The sequence below is a fragment of the Prenolepis imparis genome, unplaced genomic scaffold, assembly GCF_030444845.1.
Source record: "Prenolepis imparis isolate NDT839.2.m4 unplaced genomic scaffold, iyPreImpa1.0 SCAF_14, whole genome shotgun sequence".
NCBI classification, from domain to species: Eukaryota; Metazoa; Arthropoda; class Insecta; order Hymenoptera; family Formicidae; genus Prenolepis; species Prenolepis imparis.
The window spans coordinates 2,366,190-2,392,153 of NW_028141172.1; the positions used below are offsets into that span (position 1 = coordinate 2,366,190).

Sequence of the window (25,964 nt, forward strand, 5' to 3'; positions counted from 1 at the left end):
CGTGTTTCACGTTTTCTTTATTGTTATTAAATTAATATATATATATCATTCGTATATATATATTCTTTTATATATTTATATATTTATATATTTATATATGTGTATGTATATAACAGCGACAAGTACAATGTATAGTTATGATTATTAATAATAATCGTAATCGAAGGGCACCGATGACTATAGTGAGAACCGAGGGCGAGATAATCATCGTAATGATATTAACAACGACAATCATAATAATGGGCGTGATAATGGCGAATGTGATGATAATAATAATAAGTTGTCTCGATCTTTAATTTTTAATACAGTCGTATATTCCCTTAAAGTCCGTCCTTAATACTTATATCGCGCTTTTATTGATACAGGGATACAGAAAAATAATACCGCGCGGCCGTGGTGGAATGTTCTTAAGTCGTATATAATATACATATATATATAATATATGCATATATGTATAATATTTATATAAAAGAGGCGCGAGAGCGCCTAATTAATTAATTACAAGCCAGCGCCGCCGCGCCGGCGCCCGTTTTATTTACACCGCAAAAATTAAGCAAATTAAAAAAAAAGAGGAAAGACCGACTGAAAAATTCAATACGCGCGAAATCGAATCGCTAATCTTCGAAATCATAGAGTTCGACGAGAAAAAACAATGTGAAATATTTAGACCCATCTCTGCATCTCAAGATGCAAACTTCTCTAAACTTGTCGAAACTTTGTGAATGTTTTAAAATTGCGAAAACAGATGGAAATGAACAAAAAATCAAAAATACGCTGTCTCTTTTAATGGACTGATGACTGAATGACGTGTAAAACACTAGAGTTCATACAAAAATATCTGTCTTAAACAGTAGAGTTAAATTGTTGTCCCTCGAAAGAGAACAGATAAAACATTTTTTTTAATTAAAGAAAAATTCTCAACTTGTGGCGTAAAGTTAGTTTGGCCATTTAATTCTTGATTTCGAAGATTGGGGATTATTTCGCAGAAGAGATCTCCGTGAAATTTCCTCCTGAAGATTCGCTCACGTTTCACGGGGTTTTCTTCATAATAATTCATCGAGATTCATCGTAGTTTTTTTTTTTTTACTTACAATCCTACCTGCCGATCAATTTTACACGCACGAGCTGCACTATGTAGATCCTTGGTCCATTTTTGACGCATACGTTTATTTACAAGGTGGTTCGCCGCATCGCAAAAAATGGCAAGTCAACCGCGCGATCGGAGAGACTCTATCAAGACCACTGCGAAGATAAATTTTCTATTTCTATTCCCCTCACACATGCAACAAAAAAATATGACATAAATTTATATATAATAAAACGTAATAAAACAATATTATATATATATAAATAATGTAGGATAATGTGTAAATTTTAGTGAGAAGCATGAGATTCTTTAGCTATAAATTAAACTTTACAAAAAATACACAAATATTTGTTTCAATAAATTTTGTAGTTCCTTAATTTTTCAATAATATAAATATTCAATATCCAAAAACTAAAGAAAAAGAACTAAAAAATTATACATATATATTTATAGAGGCTAATCTCTTTTTTATTGATTACCATTTTTATCAATTTTCAGTGTATTGAAAACAGAAGATAAGTCAAGATTTGATTTTAAAAAAGAAAAAAAAGATAATTCTATTATACAAAAAAATAGAACTTAAAATTTCTTAGTCTCTTCTCGCCCCAAAAAAAAACTTCTTACACTCGCACCTAATTTAAAATCTATTAAAACTATTTAAAAAATTATTATAAAATATAGACAATATTAACGAGCTTTTCTTAATTTGGCTTCTTACAAGTATGGCTCAGTGACGGTAGGCGATTCCTGAAACAATCCATGTAATGAAAATTCCATCGAAAATTTCGTGTTACACAGCCGTAAAAACTACATCAAAAATTAATTAATGCAAAATATGTTCGATCGCGCAAATCGCCCGCAATTTTTGGCTTTTACAACAACAATAACCGAGATGAAAACGCCTTTTCTTTTCCCTTTTTCTCTCTCTGTTCTCTTTTTCTCATACACACATGCATACACAAATGCACACACACTCTCTTTCTCTATCCGCAAGAGAAGGCGAGACATTCCACCTCGCCGTGATCGGTATGGAATTATCGAAAGTTCTCAATTTATCTATCTCCGTCGTGTATACATGTATATGTGTATATACGATTGTTTCGTACGTTCGTGTATACTTGTTGCGTGTATCGTGTGTTTGTTGCATGCTATTATCTGTATATGACACATTTACAATAATAACAATACGTTGCTCATCATCGACGATTCGCCTTAACTCGCGTATGTATACGTTTAATATTTATATATATATAATTCGAAAAAAAGTTTATAATATAGAGTGGTGGATCGCCACATACATACATACATACATACATACATACATACATACATACATACATACACACACACACACACACACACACGCACGCATACATACATACATACATACACAGAGAGCTTCTTTTTTCTTTTTTTCTCTCTTTCCAGTATTCCCCTTCGTGCGATCATTGAATCGTATATCACAAAGTTTCCAAAATGCATAGATTTGGATTAAATAATGCGAACGATGCGAGCAATGTCAATCATAATCGGTATGATACGCTTGCAAATTGGCATTTTCTGTAAAGCTACATTTGCATCCCGCACGTATATATATGCGTAATATAATTGTTCGAATTTTCGTATGCAAATCACTGAAATATCGCTGTAGACTCGCCTTTACTCAATCTGTTGAACTATTTTGAAAAGACTAAAAAGTGATTATGTATGTGACACTCTGTCGGAAAAAATATTTAAAATAATTGATAATAAAATAATAAATATATATATGCACATGTATACAGAAATATATCATATAAAGAGATACATGCGATAGTGCTGTTTCATTAATTTTAGTCGCAAATTTATCTATTTTACATATTTAATATTTTTCTGTTTAAAATTGTATTTCCTTGCAACATGTTTTCTCCCGTTATTTTAAATCGTCTTGATTGACCGAACGAATAATGCGTTTCTGTTTTACTTTGATCCGATCGCGATTAAATATAATTTTACGGACTTGCAGAATTAATTTATTTCCGTAACGAAATGACATATGCACACATGTATATATCATTGCGATGAATTGTATAAAATAGAGATTAAAACAGACTCCGACGAAAAAAAAATTAATTATTCATGTCACATAGATATAAAAAAAGGAGCTCTTGTAATTATGAAACGCTAGTAGCGTGTGGATCCTTTCCAAATAAAAGCAATAAAATGATAGTTTTTCTATATTAAAATCAGCAAATCATTTCGCGCACATATTATATGTCGTGTATCTGTTTCCTCCACCGTCTCTCTTAACTACTCCCTCACTCATTATCGCAAATATGTATTTACAGACTTCGAAATTGATTAAGAATTCTGATATTCGCGCCTTCCTTTCTCTCGCTCTCTTTCACGCCATTATAAAAAATTGATTCGTTTCACCTTAAATCGTTAACACTTTCCTTCCGCCTCCTCTGCCTCGGACTATCTCTTCCCTCCTATTCTTGGTAGGAGCGTATCCTCTCTGGATACCAATCAGACATCTCACTTATCTGTTTTTTTTTCACGACATTCCATATTTTGTACTACATTTTATATTACAATTTTATGAGAGAGGAAAATTTAGCATTATCAAAATATTACGTAAATTCGTGATCAATTGCGTATGAAATTATCAATATTTACTATTAATATTAATAAATTAGTAAAGTTTGTAACGTATTGCTTTAACTAATATTATTACACAATAACGGAAAAATTATGAAATATGTACTTTTCTCGGCTATATAAGAGAAATATATATATATCCCATAATTTTGCCCATTTTTACAAATATGTCAAATTTCATCGAAGCAAAAATTAGAGAGAGATACTTTGCAAATTTTGCTTACGAGCGAGCTATCGATTGGTATCCAGATGGTGAACATCGACCGATCGTCCCTGCAGGAAGGCTCGCGGCCGTCGCGGTGCTACGAAAAATATCTCCAAGGTCAAGCCATCACAGACAATAGTTCCGGATGTCGGAGGTGCGGGGGACTATATTGTGCAGAGACGAAAGACGTGTGCACTTTCAAAGTTCTCCCTAAAGTTAACTTACTAAGGTCGTTCTTACAACGGTAACAAGACTCGATCCTATTTACATCTGCAGCTTTCTTCTCCCCCTCTCTCTTATTAACACAAACCTCGAGGAGATGGATGCCATGTCATCAAACTTCGCGGAATCCTAAATGATCCATGGAACATCTCATCCGTCATAATCAGCGGGTCAAGAGATCCATGTATATATATACACACACACACACTCCGTCGGCGATTCAGAGTCCTGGGCTCCCACAAGGCCCGCTGGGCCTCGGCCAGCTCACGTTGGGAGCCAATCACTACGCTGGGACTTAATAATGTTAAGGCATCGTCGTGCGTCGACGAACACGAGTTCCTCTCTGACGTTCGTTGGCAGTAGCGAAAATGTCGGTCGGGTTTCCATCATCTTCACCCGCTCGATCCAGGCACTAACAAACCCCTCATGTCCCCCGAATGCACCATATCACTCTCTCACGGACGATCCAAAAATGATCGTTGATCTTCAAAGTTCGGGAAACGTCGCGAAACTTTGATAATAGAAGATTTTGTGAAATTTCTCATTCAAAAGCTCGGTGATCCGATTTGTTTTTCATAGTGGAAGCGCAATCGTTAAATAACCGGATTATTTTCAAAGTTCGCATTTCACAACATTGCAACACCTTTCACAATTTCTTCAAAGCTCGACAATCCGGACCGTTTAATATTGATTGAAGGCCAAAGAGATGTTCCTTTTGGATTTCTCTTTCAATTTTATCGAGAAAAGGCAAGAAATTATTTTTTCGATACTTTCTTCAGCTTCTTCAGAAATGCTAGATTCCTTATTTGTAAATTTTTCTCTGATTAAAAATTAAAGAGAATATCTATCGATCTTCTTTCAAACTTTACCCAAAATCTAAGAGACTTTCTTCTTCTTTATTCCTCCAACTTTTTTCAAAGATTCAAGAAATTCTTGTTTCAATATGTTATATATCGTGTTTATATTTTTTAAAGATTCAAGATTTTTAAAAGTTCTTCTTTTGATCTATCCTCCAGTTAACAAAGAAAAATATTTATTGATCTTCCAGTCTTCTTTCAGCAATTCAAGAAGTTCTTCCGATTTTGTATTCAGCTTTCGCAAAGATCGCAGAACACTCTTCTTTCCAGTTTTCCCAAAGATTGAAAAAATATTCTATTTTTGTTCTGAAAACTTTCTTCTATTATAATTATAGGATTTTGATAATTTCAAAGATTTCGAGCTTTGGTTATCCATAAAAACGAAAAAGTCCTTGGATCAGCTTCAACTGATTTTGTGGCTTCGGGATTCGATGAGGAGAATCGCCAAAATCAGCGCGGTGAATGACGGTGTATCATAGTGATGTGCGCGATGATGAGAAGCGTGAAGACGGGGGCCGAACGGAACAATTTCGCGCTCGACTATGAACCGCGGCCCCGTGTGTCATACTTGCTCCTCCCGTTTGAAATTGATGTTCTGGGACGCGCAAAAGTCGCGGGTGAATGGCACGCAGTTGAACAGTTTACACACCTCGCACTCGTACACTGGCACGTTGTAGAAGAGGACGAGCAACAGGGCGAACAGGCCCACGATCAGGATCAGGCATACCCAGATGAGCAGTATCTTCCGTCTACGATCGTAATGGCCGAACGAAATAAACGGCATCAGCGCGTAGGCCGCCAAGAAGCCAAAGATGAAGCCGAACAGATGCGCGTAGTTATCCACCCAAGGTAGGATACCCAGCGTCAACAATCCCACCAGCATCAGGATCAGCTTAGACAGTGCGCGACGTGGGTGCTTCAGCATCGGCCAGCAATGCAGTACTTCGACTACCAGCGTGGCCAGCAACGCAAAATGTGCGCCAGCTGGACCGACCTGTAAAAAACAAACGTCACTATTGATAAACGAAATCTAAAAAGCAAAAAACTTGCTTTCGCAAACATGCATCGAAAAATGAATTGAGATTTTGGGGGAAAAAGTGACAAATTTCAGTAAATATAGCAATACAAATTGTAGCAATAACTTAAATTAATCAACATTGTAAACAGATGATTGTTTAAAATCAATAGTCCGATATATAAACAAATATGTAATTTTGGGGAAAAAAAAAAAACATTCTGATATAGCCATAAGAGAGTATATTAAAGACAAATATCGATAATAAGATAACAAAATGCATTTAATGGCTTGGGTAAACAGCAGAGATTTAAATTGTGACAAGTATAATAAAATGTCATTTATGAAAGAAGGTAACTTTAACAAATTAATTGTATCCAGTCACTTTGATAAATGTCAAATATTAATTGTTTCGAAAATTAGACTATATAAAGCAATGTGTTTTTTTACAACAAAAAGGAAAAATTATCAACATTATTTTAAAACAGAATTTAAAAACTTACTTCTGCTCTATAAGGGACAAAGATTGCGCTGGCCAAATTCCCAGCAAGAGCACCAATAAAGTATATCAAAGCAATGCGCAAAGATCCTGTCAGCTTTTCCAAGTCTCTCATCAGAAAATACTGAATCAGTAACGTAATTACCAAATGGACGATTCTGCAACACCAAATTGATGGGATAAGCAAATTGATTTGATTTTTCTCGGAATTAATTTATCGAGATAAATTTTTCAGTCGGCTTTTACTTTGATAAAGACGAATAAACTATGTTTATCGACTTTTTTTAAAATAAATTTATCGTGACAAATATATCGAATTGGCGTTTATCGGGGTCAATTTATTGAAATAAATAAATCGATATATTTTTTTTTACTCTTTAGATTATATCTTAATCGAGTGAAATTGGTTTTGTGCACAATTTATGTACAATTGGAACAAAATTTATGAAGATGAATGTAAAATCAATTCCGCTTTTTTTCAGATAGATATTGCGATAAATATATGTAAATCGGTTTTTTATTCATTGGAGTTTTTCTTTATTACCCGGCGTGAAGGAAGATAGTGGTGAAGAGCCTGTAAAACTGGTCCGGCCATTCCGGATGCAGGAACGGTATCATTCCGCAGACGTCGTGCAAACACTCCACCTGCGAGCAAAGCGACGCCTCCTCGTGAAAGTAACCGTGGACGAAATCGCAGTACTCCTTCGTGGTGATTCGACACATCCCGTGAATCCCGATGCAACACGGATGACCGATTATCTCGCAAACCATATGTTCCGCCATCTTATCCTTGTAACGGCCGATGGGAAAGTTGCCGTTGCCCCTCTGACTTCCGTTTTTACTGTTGAGAATTGTTCCGTTAATCCTCACCGCTTATTTATTTTATTTATTTTTTATTTATTTATTTTTTAGCAAGCAATCTGCTTCTCTTTCAGCGGTATTCTATTAATTTCGATAATAAACGCATTGGACGAAGGAAGATGTGAAAACACTTGATACCTGAAACGGTGGTTGAAGGGATTGGTTTTCCGGCAGATCGGCCACTTGGTAATATCGTCCGGCCATTCGTAAGGCGCGATGCTTGCCGGGGCATCACAAAACTTTGGATCCAATCCGCAAACGGATCCACTGATCCGGCCGCCGGGTCCATTGTCCGTGGGTCCCCACTTCTTCCAGATCGAGATTGTATTCTGCGAAATTTAACATGATCACAATTCACCCTCGTTATCAGTAAAGTTGAGATTTTTAAAAAATCGCTGAATATATATCCAGATTAAAACATGCACAAATTAACAAGAAGGTTTTGCGTATTTATTTGCTAAAGTTAAAAGAGTACATCGCAAAGTAAATATAAAATGTTTAATGTATTTTTATGATTTCTTTTGTACTTAAAAATTAATTGCAAAATTTTAAAAACTTAAAAATTCTATCTAAGAATAGCTTCTTCCAAGGAAAAGTAGTCTGGAAAATAAGATCCATCGCCAATAAAATATTTTCAAGCCTTTTTAAATATCAACATGTATGCTCTTAATCTGTGCTAATCATAAACTTTCTAGACGTTTAATAATAGAGAAAAAGCACTTAATTCAAACCTAATTTTTAAAAAAATTATACTTTCTCTTCTTTTTTGATTACGTTCAAAGTTAAATTATTAATAATATATTTAGTTACTTTTTAAATATATTTTTATATATAAATTTGTATCTTTCTTATCACATTATGATACTGACTATTATAATGAACAAGGAAACACTGCGTTCTTACTCCCTAATTTCATTTAAGTGCTTTTCTCGTACCAAAAAAAGTAAAGATTACATGATTTACCGTAACAGTGGATCTCAATCCTCGAACCTATTGGCGCGCATGGAAGAAAATTACATTAACATGAACGCGACTGTGAAGAGCCAGTTATACAAGTGTTAAAGATCGAGAAAACTCACAGAGCAATCCGCTTTGCTGGACTGAACGCAGCCGGAATCGTCGTTTCTGATGCAGCAAGCGGTATCCCGTTCTCTTTCCCGCCAGACGTCAATCTCCTTCAGGATTTTGATGTCCCGGCGCATACACGGCGCGAACTTGGCGCCAAGATGAATCAGATCCGCGGCCCTAGGGCCCAGCCAGAAGTTCGCGGGTTCCTGGTAGTCAACTTGTTGCAACGACAAACTCGTCACGAGAACCTGGACAGAATTCAATAATTTTTCAATCGCTATACATTTATTTATAGAATTTTCAACCATTCTTACAATCCACTTTTAATCAAATGCTCAACAACAACTTAATCAAGTGTCTTTATAGCTTATAAGTATTCTACAAAAATGTATATCTTAGAAAATTTTAAATTTTGTTACACTCGATCATGTTTAAAGAAATCATGTATCTTTATTTTTGCTATTTACTTTGATTCAGCATATAGATAAATAATAATTTCATCTTGTTGCGCAAGAGAAATTTTTAAATCTATTGTCAGCAAGAATTAATTTTTCGATTAATTACAATGTATAATTTTTTGAAAATGTGTTAACGACGAGACTCAAAATGAGAATAATTAAAGTTAACGGATAGTAATTTGTATTTGCTTACCAATCCTGACCGATGAGTGATATCCATGCCAACAGGACCAAATCCGTAACACGCCAGAGATATTATCAGGATCAATACTTGCACAGTGGTGATCCAGTACGTGAAATATGGTCGGTGATCCTCGAAGTCGTCCAACTGTTTCCTGACGTCCACCTTTTGCGCGACACTTTTCCGAAAAGATCGTCTGATGGAAACAAGAAGGAAAATTTTTAATGATCTGTTTTGTCTTCTTTACTACGTGTTACTATAATCTCGATATTCCGGGAAACGTGTTTTCGATAGAAAATTATCAGAAAGATATACAATGTTATTATAATATTATTATATACATAAAATATCGACACGTGAAAAATATAAAAATATAAAGAATTTATATATATAAAAAAATATATAAAAAGATATAATAAAATAGCAATTGTATAAAGTGTTTGGAGCAAAGATTGCAGGCCGATAATAATTAGCAAGATTTGTGTCTTGATATAAAGTTCTCGCCATCTAACATACAACTTGCAAAATACGAAATTTACTTTCAAACTTCTGCTTCGCAGTCAATCGTTTTCCGATTAAGGTAATTTTACTCTCTCGCAGAAATTAATTGAATTAATCGACTTCTGGTTTAATAATCGCACAAAGGCCGAGGAGGCAGGCGTACCCGAAGAAACGACCGACGATGCCCATTCCGTATCTCCGTCGATTGCTGTTGTCGAAGACACGATCGATCGTGCTGCGGGAGATCCTCGTGGCCCCGGTTATCTCCCTGCGGAGAGTCACCCCCTCCTCCTGCGGTAACCTCGTACCCTCCGTCGTCGGGGGCGCGTCGTACTTCGACCTGCTCCAACTTGTCTTTCTGTAATCTCATTCTCGTTATACACGCTTGCAAGTTTGTCGGAGAACAACGACAAATCTATTTTGCAAATTGCTTTTGCTCGAATAAAGTAGACTTCGCGATCTCGGCTTACTCCTCTTACGTCCAAACATCGACAGTTTTTCGATTGATCGTCATCAAGAGCGAAAGAAATCTTGCAAATTATATTGTTCGAAGCATGAAAATTTCTTTTTTTTTTTTTTTTTTTTAATTTAATTGAGCTGATTATTTCCACGAGACATTTCCAACATTTATATCCTCGACTGTTAAATTCACGAAAAAGATGGTATTGGAGAAAATTTTGTTTTCCAAGTATAAATATAATAACTTTTTTGCGATTATTCAATTTTAATTACGATATCAATTTGAGAGAAATTAATTATTTGACGGTCTCTAATATTTGAAAAAGATTGCGATATTTAATCGACTAAAAATTAATGAAATGAGCCTTCACCTGGAAATATAGTGGTCCCTCGTGATCGAACGGGGTCGTCTAACTTGTCCGTCGATCGTCGTCCTGTCGTCCTTTTGCTGTACGAACCTGTGAACGGGAAACACTTGATAAGTATCAAATTACAACCAACTCTTAATTCCTTCGGGAAAATAATTCAATCTACGACGAATCTATACCTTTACGATTTTTCTTAATAAGACATCTCAAAAAATCCTCCTAGGGGGGGGGGGTAGAACCTACCCGACCAGATCTTCGGAACTGATCCTTTCGCGATCCTGCGCGCCGTCGAGGATATCCGCGATCTTGGCGCCGACCTCCTCGTCCTTGACGAGTCCTCCGGGGGCCTGATCGATCTGCGATGTTTGCTGCGACTGCTGGGACGTCGGAGGGGGCGGAAGGGGCGGCGGAGGCGGCGGGGGCCTCTCGAAGAAGGACTGCTCCTCGTCCAGGCCGCTGTCGGGGTACGACACCCCCTCCGTCCTCGATAGGTACTGGATCGTGCTCGGCGGGAAGCTGCGCGACTCCGGACGCGATTGCGAGCGCTCGCGAGGACGCTGCCTCGTCAACGACTGGCAAACAGACAGACGTGCTTCAATCTAATGGCATTATGCGATATTTGCGCGCTCGCGAGTACAAGTATACATTGGGAGATTCCTCCTTTTCGCTCCAAAAGTATCGAATCCCACTAGTTTGTTGAGACAAAATTCTAATATTAAATTAAAATTAAGTAGACTTAAGTAGAGATATATACACACTGAATTTTTTCTTTAGAATTTACCCTGAAAATCATGATAATCGTGGGACAATATAATATGAAAAGCATTTTATGAGAATTTCTCCAATTAATATTTATCACAAATAATAATATCTATCACAAAATATAAAACATGTTTGATTAATTTTACTATGCAGTTTAGTAAAATTAATCAAACATGTTTTATATTTTATTGTGATAGATATTATTATTTTTATTGTGATAAATATTAATTGGAGAAATTCTCATAAAATGCTTTTTATTGTCCCACGATTATCATGATTTTCAGGGTAAATTCTAAGAGAAAATTCTCTCTGTGCACGTAAAGAGAAAATTATGATGAAATGTACAAACTAAATAAATAATAAAAAAAGGAAAACATCAAGGTCCTAAAATTCCTACAGAGTATAAAATTAACAATTTTTGGCAATCGTCTCTACATAAAGTGCAAGTTAAAAATATAACGCTCTTTAAGATCCCTCGTGAAAGAGAAGAAATAATTCGTCAGGATTCGAAGGGGCTTTGTTTAATACGCTTAAATTTATGCTTAAAAATTCGTCCCTTTTTGCATTTTATAAAAAAATATTTTTTAAAGAATTTTACTTCATCGAAAAAATTAGAAATTTTAATATTAATTTAACATCTATATTAGAATTATGTAATATTAATACGCGCTATTAATAATAAAATATATAATGTCTTGTAAATGTGTTGAAAAATTCCAAAAAGATGCGAACATGGTGTGATTTTACAATCATATGTACATTGATAATTAGAAATAAATTAGAAATCAAAATATATATATTAGAGAGATCGATTTTAAAATATCGTGATTAATTGCACTTCCGAGTTTTGCAATTTCAATATAAAAAAAAAAAAATTTTTTTTTATATCAAATTTAATGCCTATACATTAAAACTATGTAATATTACTCGTTATTGATAATAAAATCTATAATTTCTTGTAAATATCGAAAAATTCGCCATAATGATGCGGACGTACGGTGCCATTTATTTATTTTATATTGATAATAATTAGAAATTCATTCCGATTCCGATATCGAAAAAGATAAAAATTTTTAATACTAAATTTAACGCCTAGAATATTAGAATTATGAAATATTAATACTCGCTATTAATAATAAAATCTATAATATCTTGAAAATAATAATATAAAAAATAGTAATATAAAATAAAATATAAAATAAAATTTAAAAAAATAGTAATATAAAATAATGTAAAATAATATTATAAAAAATAATATAAAAATATCGAAAAATCATAAAAAAAAAAAAAAAAAAAAAGGGCGCGGACATACGGTGGAGTTTTGCGATCGTACACTGATAACGATTAGAAATCAATATATATATATGCCAGAGGAGGGCTCGACTTGAAAATACCATGCGGCTAACTGCGCTGCCACACCCGAGTTTCCGATTCCGATATCGCTAATAAACTGTCCGAGCTGTCGAAAGCACTCTACCCACGCGCGGCCGACCATTGGCTGGCATCTACTACTGGCTGCTAACAGCCAGTAGTATAAGTGTCAGACTGCCGATCGGCCCCCCGCGTGTCTGACCATATCTGCGCTCTCTCTCCTCGCTATCCCTGCTGAAACTTTGTAAAACTAACCGCGTTAAACGGCAGTTTGCCCTGCCAACTTCCGCCGATATTGTTTCTTCGGATGTTGCGGCCTTCGGTTTAACGAGACATCTTCGTTCAAGTTGGCGCGTTTATCCCGTAATAAACGAGCGAAACTTTAGTGCGTAACACATTTTCTTATTAAGCGAAGGATTTATCAAGCAAAGTTGAATAACGCGGCGAAACGTCATTTTATTGAGAGATTTTGTAGAACTTTCTTTTATCGCGCACATTTTTCAAAATACACCGTTTAATTGCGGGGACGACGATTAACGATCGAGAACGCGTGCCGCGACAATATAAAATCCGATCGGAAAGGCCTCGATACGGTGCAATAAACAGGATAAATGTTAATTCCACGCAAGCCGTGCGCGAAATTAAATTCCGTCGAATTTTATAGAGGCGTAGATCCCCGCCTTCTCTGGAATTTTTCCACTTTAACGAGCCTGTTATTATCGCAAAAGAAAACACGCACCTCGTCTTGCTTCTCGCTATTTTCATCCGTGCTAAATATCTCAATTTTATATGAATTCTTTGACATATAAAAGAACATGTATATATTTGTGACATATTTATATTAATATTCCACTACATATATAGAAAAAAAATTTGATATTTTAATTCTAATTATTTCATATATTCTACCTCTGCGTCTTTTATTCATCGCACGAAAAAAATTCGTTAATTTCGTGCGATAAAAAAATTTTAACAATTAAGAATATTATACTCGTATATTTTTAATTTATTCTCCAGAGACAATATAAGATATAATTAATTACATACTTCAAATTAAGCCAATATTGTGCACTTTTACATCATAAAATTAAATTATATTCCCCGCAAAAAGGAGATGACACAATTGTTAATTTATCGTTGAAAGAGAAGACAGGGTAAAAAAATACCTATCGGGAGGAATTGATTTGCAAAAATTCGATCAACAATAATTCGAGAGTTTATTAATCCGTATCCGAGTTATTATTGAATAATATTATTGGCCGGCCATTAATATCGATCAACGGTGATGGGTAAACGCGTAATGAGTATTTACTGGAAAATCCATCATTTCACGAGCGTGTAATTAAACGCAGATCAGCATAATCCGGCATTAACGACTACATCTACAGATCGCATCACTCAGTAACAACTTTCAAACGGTTATAGCTCGTGTATCGATCTCTACGATATCACCGGGCCTACAGTCATGCTGAAATTTGGCGGGACATTACATCATCGAGCAAAGATAACATTTAAATAGAGTAACGAACGAAGGAGAGAGACGGAGATTTGTATGTGTACACAGAACGATTTTTCTCTTGGAATTTACCCTCAAAATCATAATAATCGTGGGACAATGAAAGAATTTTATGAGAATTTCTTTGATTTATCACAATAAAAATAATATTACAATAAAATATAAAATGTTTGATTAATTTTACTATGCAGTTTAGTAATTAGTAATTTTATATTTTATTGTGATAGATATTGTGATAAATATTAATCAAAGAAATTCTCATAAAATTCTTTCCATATACCATATTGTTCCACGATTACCATAATTTTCAGGGTAAATTCCAAGAGAAAATTCTCTCAGTATATGAATCAATTAAAAAAAAAAATGTTTTGTTTATACGAAAATTTTATTTAAATAATTCGAAAATCAAAGATATAAATCTTCTCCTAGGAAGTAAAAAAAGAAAAAAGAGAGAAGAATTTTTCTTTATTTATCTCTCGCATAAATGTGATAATGCGCGACGACTCGTTGTTTCCGCGAAATTAAAAAGGAAGATGAAACAGAGAGAGAGAGAGAGAGAGAGAGAGAGGCACCGCCGTCACACAAGTGTAACGAGGTGTTTTAAATCTTAGGGCGGCGTGTAACGAAGGGAGTAGATTACCCTCGTAACTCGCCCTTTATGCGTTCCGCTCAAGGGACGTAATTAATGGCGGCCGGTGCACGCGTTTTACACGCGAATTTTTATTAAAATCTACATCGTACGAGAGCGCACATGCGGCACGACGTAATAAGAAGACAGCAGTTACCATCTGTTAACGAAAGTCTAATAAACCGCATTAATAAGTAAAATCGACATTGCATTAATTAGAGAATGCGCGAAACGCATATTGTATTCTTCGGACTTGGCTTTATTATGCATATCGTGAAGTAGGACGCAATTTTTTGCAGTTTTACAATTATTTTATAAATTTTTCCAACAACAACAATAGCGCAAAATTTGCGTAAAAAGACAGAATTAAAGTAACTGCGACATAATTGGCAGCCATAGTGATTTTAAAAGATATATTGCGCTGGAGAAAAGAAAATAGCATAAAAAGAATAATTAGTAGAAGAAAATATTATTATGTTAACAAGGAAAATTCTCTGCGTTTTGTCTAAATATCGCCAACAAGTGTGCGCGATAAAATAATGTGTGTTTGCGCGAAAAGCTTTTGTTTCAGATTTATCTGGGCTAAAAAGAGCCTCTCGAAAACGGTTTTAAGCAGCATCGCAGTCCGCGTTTCCGCTTAATAAATTTCGTTATTGCGAGAACACAATCGCGGGAATCGCGGAATTGTGATTCGATCGCGCGGAACGGATCGCGGCTAAATTAATTTGCATTATCCGTTTTTGGAATTATATTATATTTTCGCCGACATTTTATACTCGGCTCCCTATAGTAGTTAAAGGAAAAACAGATGATTCGAGCAAAAAATATAAAAATTTAAAGGTATAAACTTAAACAATTTTTATTTAAAAGATTATAATTAATATTATTATGTGTCATTGGACTCTGAGCAGACTCGAAACAATCACTAAACTAAAAAATTATTAAAAATTATTGCAAAAAAATCGCAATTTATATAAAATAATTCTTTTAAAAAATAACATAAATTGAGTATTAATTTATTGACACAAATACTATAGATATTCAGCTATTTAATATAGCTTGTAAAGCATCGAAAAAATTCGTAATTAGCGAAAAAATTCACAAACACTCGGAGCAGAATATTTTTTATCGCGTAAAATAATTTACGAACGACCGCGAATATTTTGCGTTCGATTTCGAAGCGACTGTCAGAGACTGCGACGATGCTTTCTGGGTCGCGCGTAAAATATTTTAATGGTTCACCGTGTATACGAAAGAGAAACACACTTTCCTCCAGCGATACATGCTCCAGGCGTTGTCCGGTTAGTTCAAGTTAAGTGGTAAGTTTTGAAATATGGCCAGCCGCGCGTTGGCGGCGCAGGAAGAATGCAGTGTGCAATACGTACACGTGTGTGTGTATAACATCCGCGTTCAATATATTCAATTATGGCCAATCGGAACGCCGCAAAAATACAAATCCGAACGTGTTTTCGAATAATCGACAAAACATTGTCAAAATAACTTTTGTATAAAATTAAAAAAAAATTGATTCATTAATCTGTTTTTTGCCTGTTTTTATCTTTTAAGCCTATAAAATTATTTATATAAATCATATTTATTTTTGTATTAATATAAATAATATAAATATTCTGTCCTTTATAAAAATGGAAAAAAAATTGTTAGTGGACGAATCCACTAAAATAAATGAAATCTTTTTTCTATATGTTCGATCTTCGATGTGAGTCACAGATATTGTGCGGCGTAACATTTCTAAAATAATCGCGGGTAGTAAAATACTTGAATAATTCAAAGGTAAAATTTTGTCTTAGCTCGGCGAGTGCAAAGTTTGCATGGCCGGATATAAGCCCTTCTGGCGTAAACTAAAACCAAAGTTACGTAATGGGGCGCACGGGTCGCTCCACTTTTATGACCGGAATTACTCTCTACTTCGGCTAATCTAAACTTTAAAGTTAATGTAACGTAATTCAGCAAAAAGGTGGTTTACACCCGGCCGGCTAATTACGTCGCATCGACGTCGCGTTTCGTGATCTTGGTAAAAATTCATCCGCGGATTTAATAACGAAGCCCTTTCGAACATCTCGACGCGAAAAACTCTACGCACACATTATAAAAGGCACTATCGAGTAAATCAAAATTTTAAAGGAGGACTTTACAAGACATTTCATAAAAAAATTATCGAAATAGATTTTAGATCATAATTAGACCTTAAACAGTTAGAAGTGGATCAACGACTCACCTCAACGATGTAATGAAGACCCGACAGTGTCATCCTCGCCACAGAATCTTTCCTCCGAACCGGTTGCTGCCATCGTCTGAGAGTGACACCCTGTAAATATTTAAAAATGTCTTTTTCTTCTTTTTCCGTCAATTTTTCAAAGCCACAAATTTTGTCTTGCTAATAAAAATATAAACTGCTCGAATGTAACATTATTGTTGTTCTTTTGATTATATACTTTATCTTAATGAAATTGTTCGCAACAACTTATGAGCCATAAATAAGCTCATAATGAATTCTGATATCTTAACAATTTCGCGTCACAAATTACATCTCGTCCTCGTGAAAAATTAATTTGAGCTGAAAAACTTCGAGTTTATTCTTCCAACATGAAAGCTCTTTCCGCTCATACCTTATTCCGCTATTGTATACGCAATCAGCTGATCGATTATCATGAGATTATCGCGTTATCGTTACGATTGTAATCGCATTAAAACGCATATCCCCCCCTCTCTCATGATGATATAATGCGCTTACCTCCGGTGTCTCGGTCGTGTCCGGTACGTCCCTGGTGATGTCCGGATCCGGAGGTTTGTGTTCCGGTAGCAACGCGCCGTACTTCCTCGACGCCATGCGTCGCCGTCGATCCAGCCATCTCTGCTTCTCCAGGACCTCCGAGTCCTCGTCGACTCCGAAGAACTGCGCTGTCTCGCGTTTAATGTAACTGCAACATTTTACAACATTTTTCACGCGATCTGTTATCATAGATTCATCGCTATCTATCGTTTCAGCGATTAACGTTCTCGAATATATAATATACTTGAATAATAATAAAAATAATATACTTGAATAATAAAAATAATATATTTGAATAGTAATAGTATACTTGAATAATAATAAAAATAGTATTATATAAAATATACTTGAATAAAATAAAAATAGTACACTTAAATAATGAAAATAATATACTTGAATAATAATGAGAAAATAATATACTTAAATAATAATAAAAATAATATACTTGAATAATAAAAATAATATATTTGAATAGTAATAGTATACTTGAATAATAATAAAAATAGTATTATATAAAATATACTTGAATAAAATAAAAATAGTACACTTAAATAATGAAAATAATATACTTGAATAATAATGAGAAAATAATATACTTAAATAATAATAAAAATAATATACTTGAAGGCTACTCACTTTCGGATAGCCTCGGTGCGACTTTGGTTCCTCCTGAGTCTCGGTCGTTGAGCCGCCGACGTGCTCGCCGAGGAGCTGCTGACCTGGACCACCGGCCGTGGTGCGCTCGGCGCGGAGACGCTCCTGGCGATGCCGCTGACGCTTCCGGTAGCGATGGAGACGCCGGAGGTGGCCGACGGCACGGTCGCCGATGCCGTCGTCACCGGTGTCGCCGTCGTCGTCGAGGACGTCGCGGCGCCCACCGGGTACATCCCGATGCTCTGCGTCACGTCGCCCTCGCCGGACGTAGATGATACCGTCGAGGTGCCCGTTGTTCCGGAACTCGGCGACGGCCTGATTACAAGAAGAAGACACAAGATTATTTTTGTGTATTTTTATTATTATTCAAGTATATTATTTTTATTATTTTTCAAGTATTTTATTTTGTATTATTCAAGTATACTATTTTTATTATTATTCAGGTAAGATTTTTTTTTTATTATTTAAGTAGTAAATAAATTATGTATGTACATATATGAGAGAGAGACAGAGGAAAGGATCTGTCTGTCGCACTTATTATCAACTCGAAGAGATTGAAAATTATAAATTATTTGATAATTACATCATTAGCGATAAATAGCAAATTTCTATATTTATACGATAAATAGGAAAATATACATATATTTTCGGAGAATATACGCGCGGCTTGAACGCAGGGTGATTTATATTCGCGCAAATAAAAAGGAAAACTGCGCCGGGAAATTTCCGCGACGCCACATTTTTCTCGCGGCGGCAGCTGCATCCCTTGCCTGTATTCATTTAGGCGGAGTGCAGTATCAGAGAGTCGATATCGCGCGTGCATCAAGGGTAATTAATGGCAAGCCACCCCTTCTTAGACGCGCTGTCGCCGCTTTGCCTCGAAAACGCACGTGCCGTGTTTTAGTTAATTTTTTCCCGGGGGTAAAAAACTCATGAATTTTTTCTTTTCTGTTTTCTTTTTTAATCCGACACACCGCGCTAATTCCAAATAAATTGCACAGAAAATACGGTTAAGGTATTATTCACGGTCCGGAAAGCTTTGACAAACCGCAAAAAGCGCGAAACGCATCGATTAATCGCGATTAACGAAAGATTCGCGATTTGTCGAAGATAATAAAAAAAAAAAGAAAGCAATTCGCAAGCGAGAAAGTGAATGCGAGCATTTATAAATTTCCTGATGAATAAATTTCCTTTTCAGATAACGTAAAGGGGGATGATGACTTATTAAAGTATGCAAGCTCTAAACCATATGGAAAGAACGTGGGTGCCAGAAAGGGGAATTGTGCTGAAGCGAAATTCGCTGAAAGAATGCCGCGCCACGAAACCGTCTCATGAATAGATGAGGAGAGATAGAATTGAGGACTTTGCCGAGCTTGCAGCTTTCATGCAACTTGAATGCGCACGAGAGTGCACAAAAGAAAAAAAAAACATCGTTTCGAAGCGCTAGATTTCAGATATGCTCGGGAGAACTTATGAACTTGCGATCACTGGAAATATGTCTGTACATACAACATATGGAGAAGCAGACAAAAATATTTGAATACAAATCCAGGTATGAAAAGAGCTAGTAAGAGCCAGGTACAGAGCCAGGTATAATAAAAATTATTTTTAAATTCCCCTATATTATTTATTTTGACTCAAATTGTTTTGATTCGAAATAATCCTGCATTTGTATATGTATATATGATATATTATACGGATATATATTTTATTAATTATAATTAATATTATACGGACACTGTATACATAATTTGTACACAGAGAGAATTTTCTCTTAGAATTTACCCTGAAAATCATGATAATCGTGGGATAATATATGGTATGAAAAGAATTTTGAGAATTTCTCTGATTAATATTTATCACAATAAAAATAATAATATCTATTACAATAAAATATAAAATATGATTAATTTTGATTAGTTTTACTATGCAGTTTAGTAAAATTAAACAAATGTGTTTTATATTTTATTGTGATAGATATTATTTTTATCGTGATAAATATTAATCAGATATTGTCCCACGATTACCATGATTTTCAGGATAAACTCTAAGAGAAAATTCTACCTATGTATATATATTATATTTACAGTTCTCTTCTTTTAGCTATTTGATTAACGTAAAAAATTAAAGAATACTTATTATTGTACAAAAAAAATCTGTTGCACTTTTTCATCTAATACTTGTGCTTGTGATGTAAAATTGCGTTTCAGCAACCATCGATATGTCATCACTCTTCTTCAGTTTCGTCCTTTTGCGCGATTTACCTAACGTACGGATAAATTAGCCATTAAACAATAAATCGAGTAAGATATTGGGGAGCGGACTCTATTTTAGCGTCTCGCGATGTTTGTTAATAATTTCTACGTCGTTTCCGGAAACTTGCAGCGGCAAGGCGCGAAGAAAGTTCCCGTCGAAGAAATACTCCGATCGGAAGAGCAGCCGCGCGCGACTCCTCGCACTAGGAGACGCCGCTTCGGCGACGGTGTATCTCCGCAAGTACTTAAGTTGAACGTTCATATATAAGTTTCAACATAAATACAGCGTCTTGTTTCCGCTTGTTTCGCTGCCTCTCGCGCCACCCCGGACCGGAAATTAAGGGACGTCGCGATGCCTCTCGCCTCCCGCCCAATTTCATTAGCCCATTTCGATTTGATAAGACGCGCGACCGCGGATAAATGCGTGTCTCGATGATAAATTGTACGTCAGATGTATAAATAAGCGTGCAATAAATTACAGCAAATAATACAGGATGTTCTGGAATAATTTACTCTGAAAAGCCATTTATACGTACGTAAAATTTATGTGGGATTGAACAAGAATGTAACAGAGACTTTAAATAGAGTTCAACGATCGAAATCGTGCAGGAAAAATTGATAGAAACTGATTTATACTTGGTAGAAATAATAAAAAAATTCTCCGATAAATTTTCAAGGAATTAGGAAAAGAGTCTAGGAAGACGGCTGGAAAGTAAGAAAAGAATTAGAATAATTAAAATACCGAAAGAGAGAAGTTGGGGAGAAGAATCTGAGAGAAATCGAGAGGAAATAACTGGAAAGAAACTGGAATAGATCTGATAGACTTTGTGGAACAGCTATAACGAGGAAAAAAAGGAAGAAGAAGGAAAAAAGAAGAAGCATGACTTCAGATAGACTGCTAGATGTCGACAGAGACCGAGGTATGTCTAAAAATGAATCGGAAGAAACTGCAACGAGCCGAGGAGCGACTGAAGCGGACGGGGAGAAATCGAGCGAAAAGAAGACCGAGAGAAAGGACCAGGGAGAAGATGAAATGGAAGAACCGGGATGAAAGAGAGAGAGAGAGAAAGGGGTGGCTACACATACGTGTCATCCGCTCCGGAGGAAAGATGGGGTTTAAAGCGCAGAGAAGCTACCACCTATCAAGCGGTAAATGGTATAGCGACGATGCCCGGGTTGTTTTTCACGCGAATGGATTTTTACAACGCGAGATATTACTCTCCCCTGCCCTCTCACCCCTCAAAACCTCCCCCTCACCTCTCGCGCCACCCCTGACTTTAGCAGGGTGTGGCCTCCGTTCTCTCTTTCTCTCTTTGCAACTTTCACACACACGGGATCGCTCGTGTGTTTGCGACCCTTGTCTTTAATTATCGCTTTCGCCACCTTCATTTATTACACAATGGTACCTCGCGCCGCTATAAAAACCGACCCTCGACCGATTCCTCTGTTTTCTTCTCTCGACATGTATACCTTCATCACGTACACCGGCTAATTAGTCGTTTGATGTATAAAGCCGCTTCTTTCCACTCGCTTTGCCGATTCGCCGATTTTTACACATATATATTCGCGCATTCCATCCGTATAAGCGATAAACTTTTTTACAATTTTATTTTCCATTTATTTTGTCTGATAACTGTAATCCAGATACTCGACGTAATAACGTGAAAACTTGTTCTAAAAAAAAAAAATAAATAAATAAATTCTATATAGTGCGTTTAAAGTTTATCAAATTGTGAAATATGTTTGCGTTGGTAGAGAGAATGATATTTTTATTAATAAATATTTATTCCTTCGAGAGAGAGAGGCGTTAACGCGCAATTTCTTTGTAATTATTTATTTATGTATATTGATTGCCAATTTATATTCTTGCGCAGTTGCCTGTTTCGATGTTTTTATTTTTTCAATATTGTTCGTAAAATGCACCTTTATTAATATGTTTTTTATTAGTACTATACATGTAAATTTATATTGTAAATCTAGATTTTCTCTCTCTTTCTCTCTCCTTCGTAGTTGCAATTTTTCAAGGCTATGTTTGCATTATTGTACTTATAATTAAAAGATTAACGCAGCGTAAACACCGTCATAAATATTTTTTCTTTTTATATATTTAAATATGTTAATTTAATATAAAAATACAATACTCTGCTATTTTTTTTATGTTCACGAATCTTCAAAATTTATTGCTCCAATAATTCATGCAATCGTAAAAATAAGCAGATGTTATTGCTGCATTAAAATGCTCTCCATTATTATAATTCCTGAATAAAATTATTCAAAAGATTTAAATTACGAATAAAAATTTTACAATTGCACTTTCTACATTTTTTTCATAATTGTACATTCTATCATTATATTACGCCAATGTGTTAATCGTGAAAAAAGTAAAGCGAAGTGTTATACACACTTTTTTACATTCGCTTTACCTGTTTTCTCTCTCGCTGTTGCTTCGAGATAAAATAAATGTGTAGCCTCGAGAAAATAAAGTTTTCAACTCTCCTTTCTCGTCAACTTCACCTCTCGTCTCTCGCCATCACTTCTGATCGTCCTTAATCGCGATGCGGCGCGCGAATTAAAATTGCATCTCGTGTAGCTGCAGTAATAGCCGCACTGCGTAAAACGATACTGCAATCGCATGATGTAAAAGGTAAGTTGAGCGTAAACTAATCCGCCTCTGTAATTTACGCGCGCGAAATTTATATACTAGATTACAATATTTATGTCTTCGCGATAGCGCCCTTGTTTCTTCATTAAAAATCTCCCTCTCCTTATTCTCTCTCGATAATATGAAATAAAATTGCTTTGACAGAGGAGAAGGGAAAAAAATATGATAAGAGAATATGGTTAATTAATTTTCCGAAATTCGGGGAAACATTATATATGTCATATATGCGAGATATATATTTGACTTTTACGACTACTAAATTACAAGATGATACGTCTTGTCCTGATTCTGAGATAGCGATACGCTATCGTCTCGATTGATAAACCGATTTGCGTTGAAAGCGAGCCGACATAAGCCGCAAATAATAATTACGATCGCGTGCGAGCCGGTTATTAGAGGGAGTGCCGGAAACTCCTTCGGTTACTAATGATTACGTTCGTTTTTCGAGTACCACCCTCTAATGGCGCCGCTTAATCAGAGCCACTTTGCGAGTCCGCCAGAGACTCGCCCAATCGATTGAGTTGGCGAATGTCTGGAAAAGCTTTTACGATACAAAAAAGGTTGCGCACAATTGCGATTTTATACGGAAACAGTGGGAGTCTAAACTTTCGATAATTGACAAAGTATTAAAAGAATCGTCTACCTGTGACTTTACATGTATTTATCTATTTAATTAAGTCAAAAAATTCTTTCTACAAAATTAGCAGAAAGAAATAAAACTCATATTCGTTTTAGAATATGATTATGTCTTAGAATAAAATTATAATCACGAAAATGAATTTTAAAAAATGTAATAAATTTTCAAGACAAATTCCTTTATCAAATAAAAATTTCCTGGATTTATATTTATAAAATCAATGAGAGTCTAAACTTTCGATAATTGACAAAGTATTAAAAGAATCGTCTACCTGTGACTTTACATGTATTTATCTATTTAATTAAGTCAAAAAATTCTTTCTACAAAATTAGCAGAAAGAAATAAAACTCATATTCGTTTTAGAAAATGATTATGTCTTAGAATAAAATTATAATCACGAAAATGAATCTTAAAAAATGTAATAAATTTTAAAGACAAATTTTTTTATCAAATAAAAATTTCCTGGATTTATATTTATAAAATCAATGAGAGTCTAAACTTTCGATAATTGACAAAGTATTAAAAGAATCGTCTATCTGTGATTTTACATGTATTTATCTATTTAATTAAGTCAAAAAATTCTTTCTACAAAATTAGCAGAAAGAAATAAAACTCATATTCGTTTTAGAAAATGATTATGTCTTAGAATAAAATTATAATCACGAAAATGAATTTTAAAAAATGTAATAAATTTTAAAGACAAATTCCTTTATCAAATAAAAATTTCCTGGATTTATATTTATAAAATCAATGAGAGTCTAAACTTTCGATAATTGACAAAGTATTAAAAGAATCGTCTACCTGTGACTTTACATGTATTTATCTATTTAATTAAGTCAAAAAATTCTTTCTACAAAATTAGCAGAAAGAAATAAAACTTATATTCGTTTTAGAAAATGATTATGTCTTAGAATAAAATTATAATCACGAAAATGAATTTTAAAAAATGTAATAAATTTTAAAGACAAATTCCTTTATCAAATAAAAATTTCCTGGAATTATATTTATAAAATCAATGAGAGTCTAAACTTTCGATAATTGACAAAGTATTAAAAGAATCGTCTACCTGTGACTTTACATGTATTTATCTATTTAATTAAGTCAAAAAATTCTTTCTACAAAATTAGCAGAAAGAAATAAAACTCATATTCGTTTTAGAAAATGATTATGTCTTAGAATAAAATTATAATCACGAAAATGAATTTTAAAAAATGTAATAAATTTTAAAGACAAATTCCTTTATCAAATAAAAATTTCCTGGATTTATATTTATAAAATCAATGAGAGTCTAAACTTTCGATAATTGACAAAGTATTAAAAGAATCGTCTACCTGTAACTTTACATGTATTTATCTATTTAATTAAGTCAAAAAATTCTTTCTACAAAATTAGCAGAAAGAAATAAAACTTATATTCGTTTTAGAAAATGATTATGTCTTAGAATAAAATTATAATCACGAAAATGAATTTTAAAAAATGTAATAAATTTTAAAGACAAATTCCTTTATCAAATAAAAATTTCCTGGAATTATATTTATAAAATCAATGAGAGTCTAAACTTTCGATAATTGATAAAATATTAAAAGAATCGTGTACCTATTATTTTATTTATATTTATCTATTTAATTAATAATATTCTTTCTATAAAATTTGCCAAAAAAATGAAAATATTTATTTAAAAAAATATATTATTCCGTAGAATAAAATTATAAGAGCGAGAATGAATCTTTGAAAAAGTAAGAATACAGATTAAAGACAAATTATCAAATAAAATTTCCTCTTTCCCAATAAAACTTTTTTAACAAAGTAGATTGCAAGCTCTTTTATAAGGAAGTATTTGAACAATTTATTTCTCAAAATAATTTCTCAAACCTAATTATTATGAAAATCTTCATAAGAGTGGTTTTAAAAAATATCGTGACAATTTATTATGGATGTTAAATAATGAAATAGAGAATAGAGAAATGGACTATTGGTTAGCAAAATTCGCGCACTGTTGACCCTGTCGGCGAAATAAAGATGCCCGGAGATGAGAACTAGCAGTCGATCGCGAAAGAAACGTAATTCTATCTGAGTTACGATCGAACCACTTTGTCATCAGCATGTGGCGGTCAAAAAAGGGCGATATAATTGAATTGTCGAAAATTGAAGCCGGAAATGAACGGCGTCGACAGAGCGAGTAGGAAAGTTTTCGCCCTTATATCCGTTCTCTTACCGTCTCGTCTTACAATGATAATATTTCTCGGCTGTATACACATACAAGTACA

The 25,964-nt window shown here is 34.4% G+C and overlaps 1 protein-coding gene across 6 annotated transcripts in view; it reads right to left on the minus strand.

Annotated features, from left to right (window-relative positions):
- Positions 1-25,964, minus strand: part of Rho-5 (rhomboid-5) — an 85,292-nt gene that overhangs the window by 1,073 nt on the left and 58,255 nt on the right. For 3 of the 6 annotated variants that reach the window (XM_083053632.1, XM_083053631.1, XM_083053630.1), the window contains 13 exons: positions 18,126-18,458; positions 17,451-17,637; positions 16,935-17,024; positions 10,665-10,993; positions 10,425-10,511; positions 9,758-9,952; positions 9,106-9,289; positions 8,466-8,702; positions 8,350-8,376; positions 7,525-7,715; positions 7,070-7,366; positions 6,530-6,683; positions 400-6,005 (listed from right to left, as the gene is read on the minus strand). In XM_083053632.1, the coding sequence (XP_082909758.1) occupies positions 5,574-6,005; positions 6,530-6,683; positions 7,070-7,366; positions 7,525-7,715; positions 8,350-8,376; positions 8,466-8,702; positions 9,106-9,289; positions 9,758-9,952; positions 10,425-10,511; positions 10,665-10,993; positions 16,935-17,024; positions 17,451-17,637; positions 18,126-18,458 (2,743 nt within the window). In that variant the 3' untranslated portion in view covers positions 400-5,573. Of the gene's footprint in view, positions 1-399; positions 6,006-6,529; positions 6,684-7,069; positions 7,367-7,524; positions 7,716-8,349; positions 8,377-8,465; positions 8,703-9,105; positions 9,290-9,757; positions 9,953-10,424; positions 10,512-10,664; positions 10,994-16,934; positions 17,025-17,450; positions 17,638-18,125; positions 18,459-25,964 lie in introns of those variants that run through there. The other 3 variants (XR_014426770.1, XM_083053633.1, XM_083053634.1) reach the window with 3 other exon arrangements.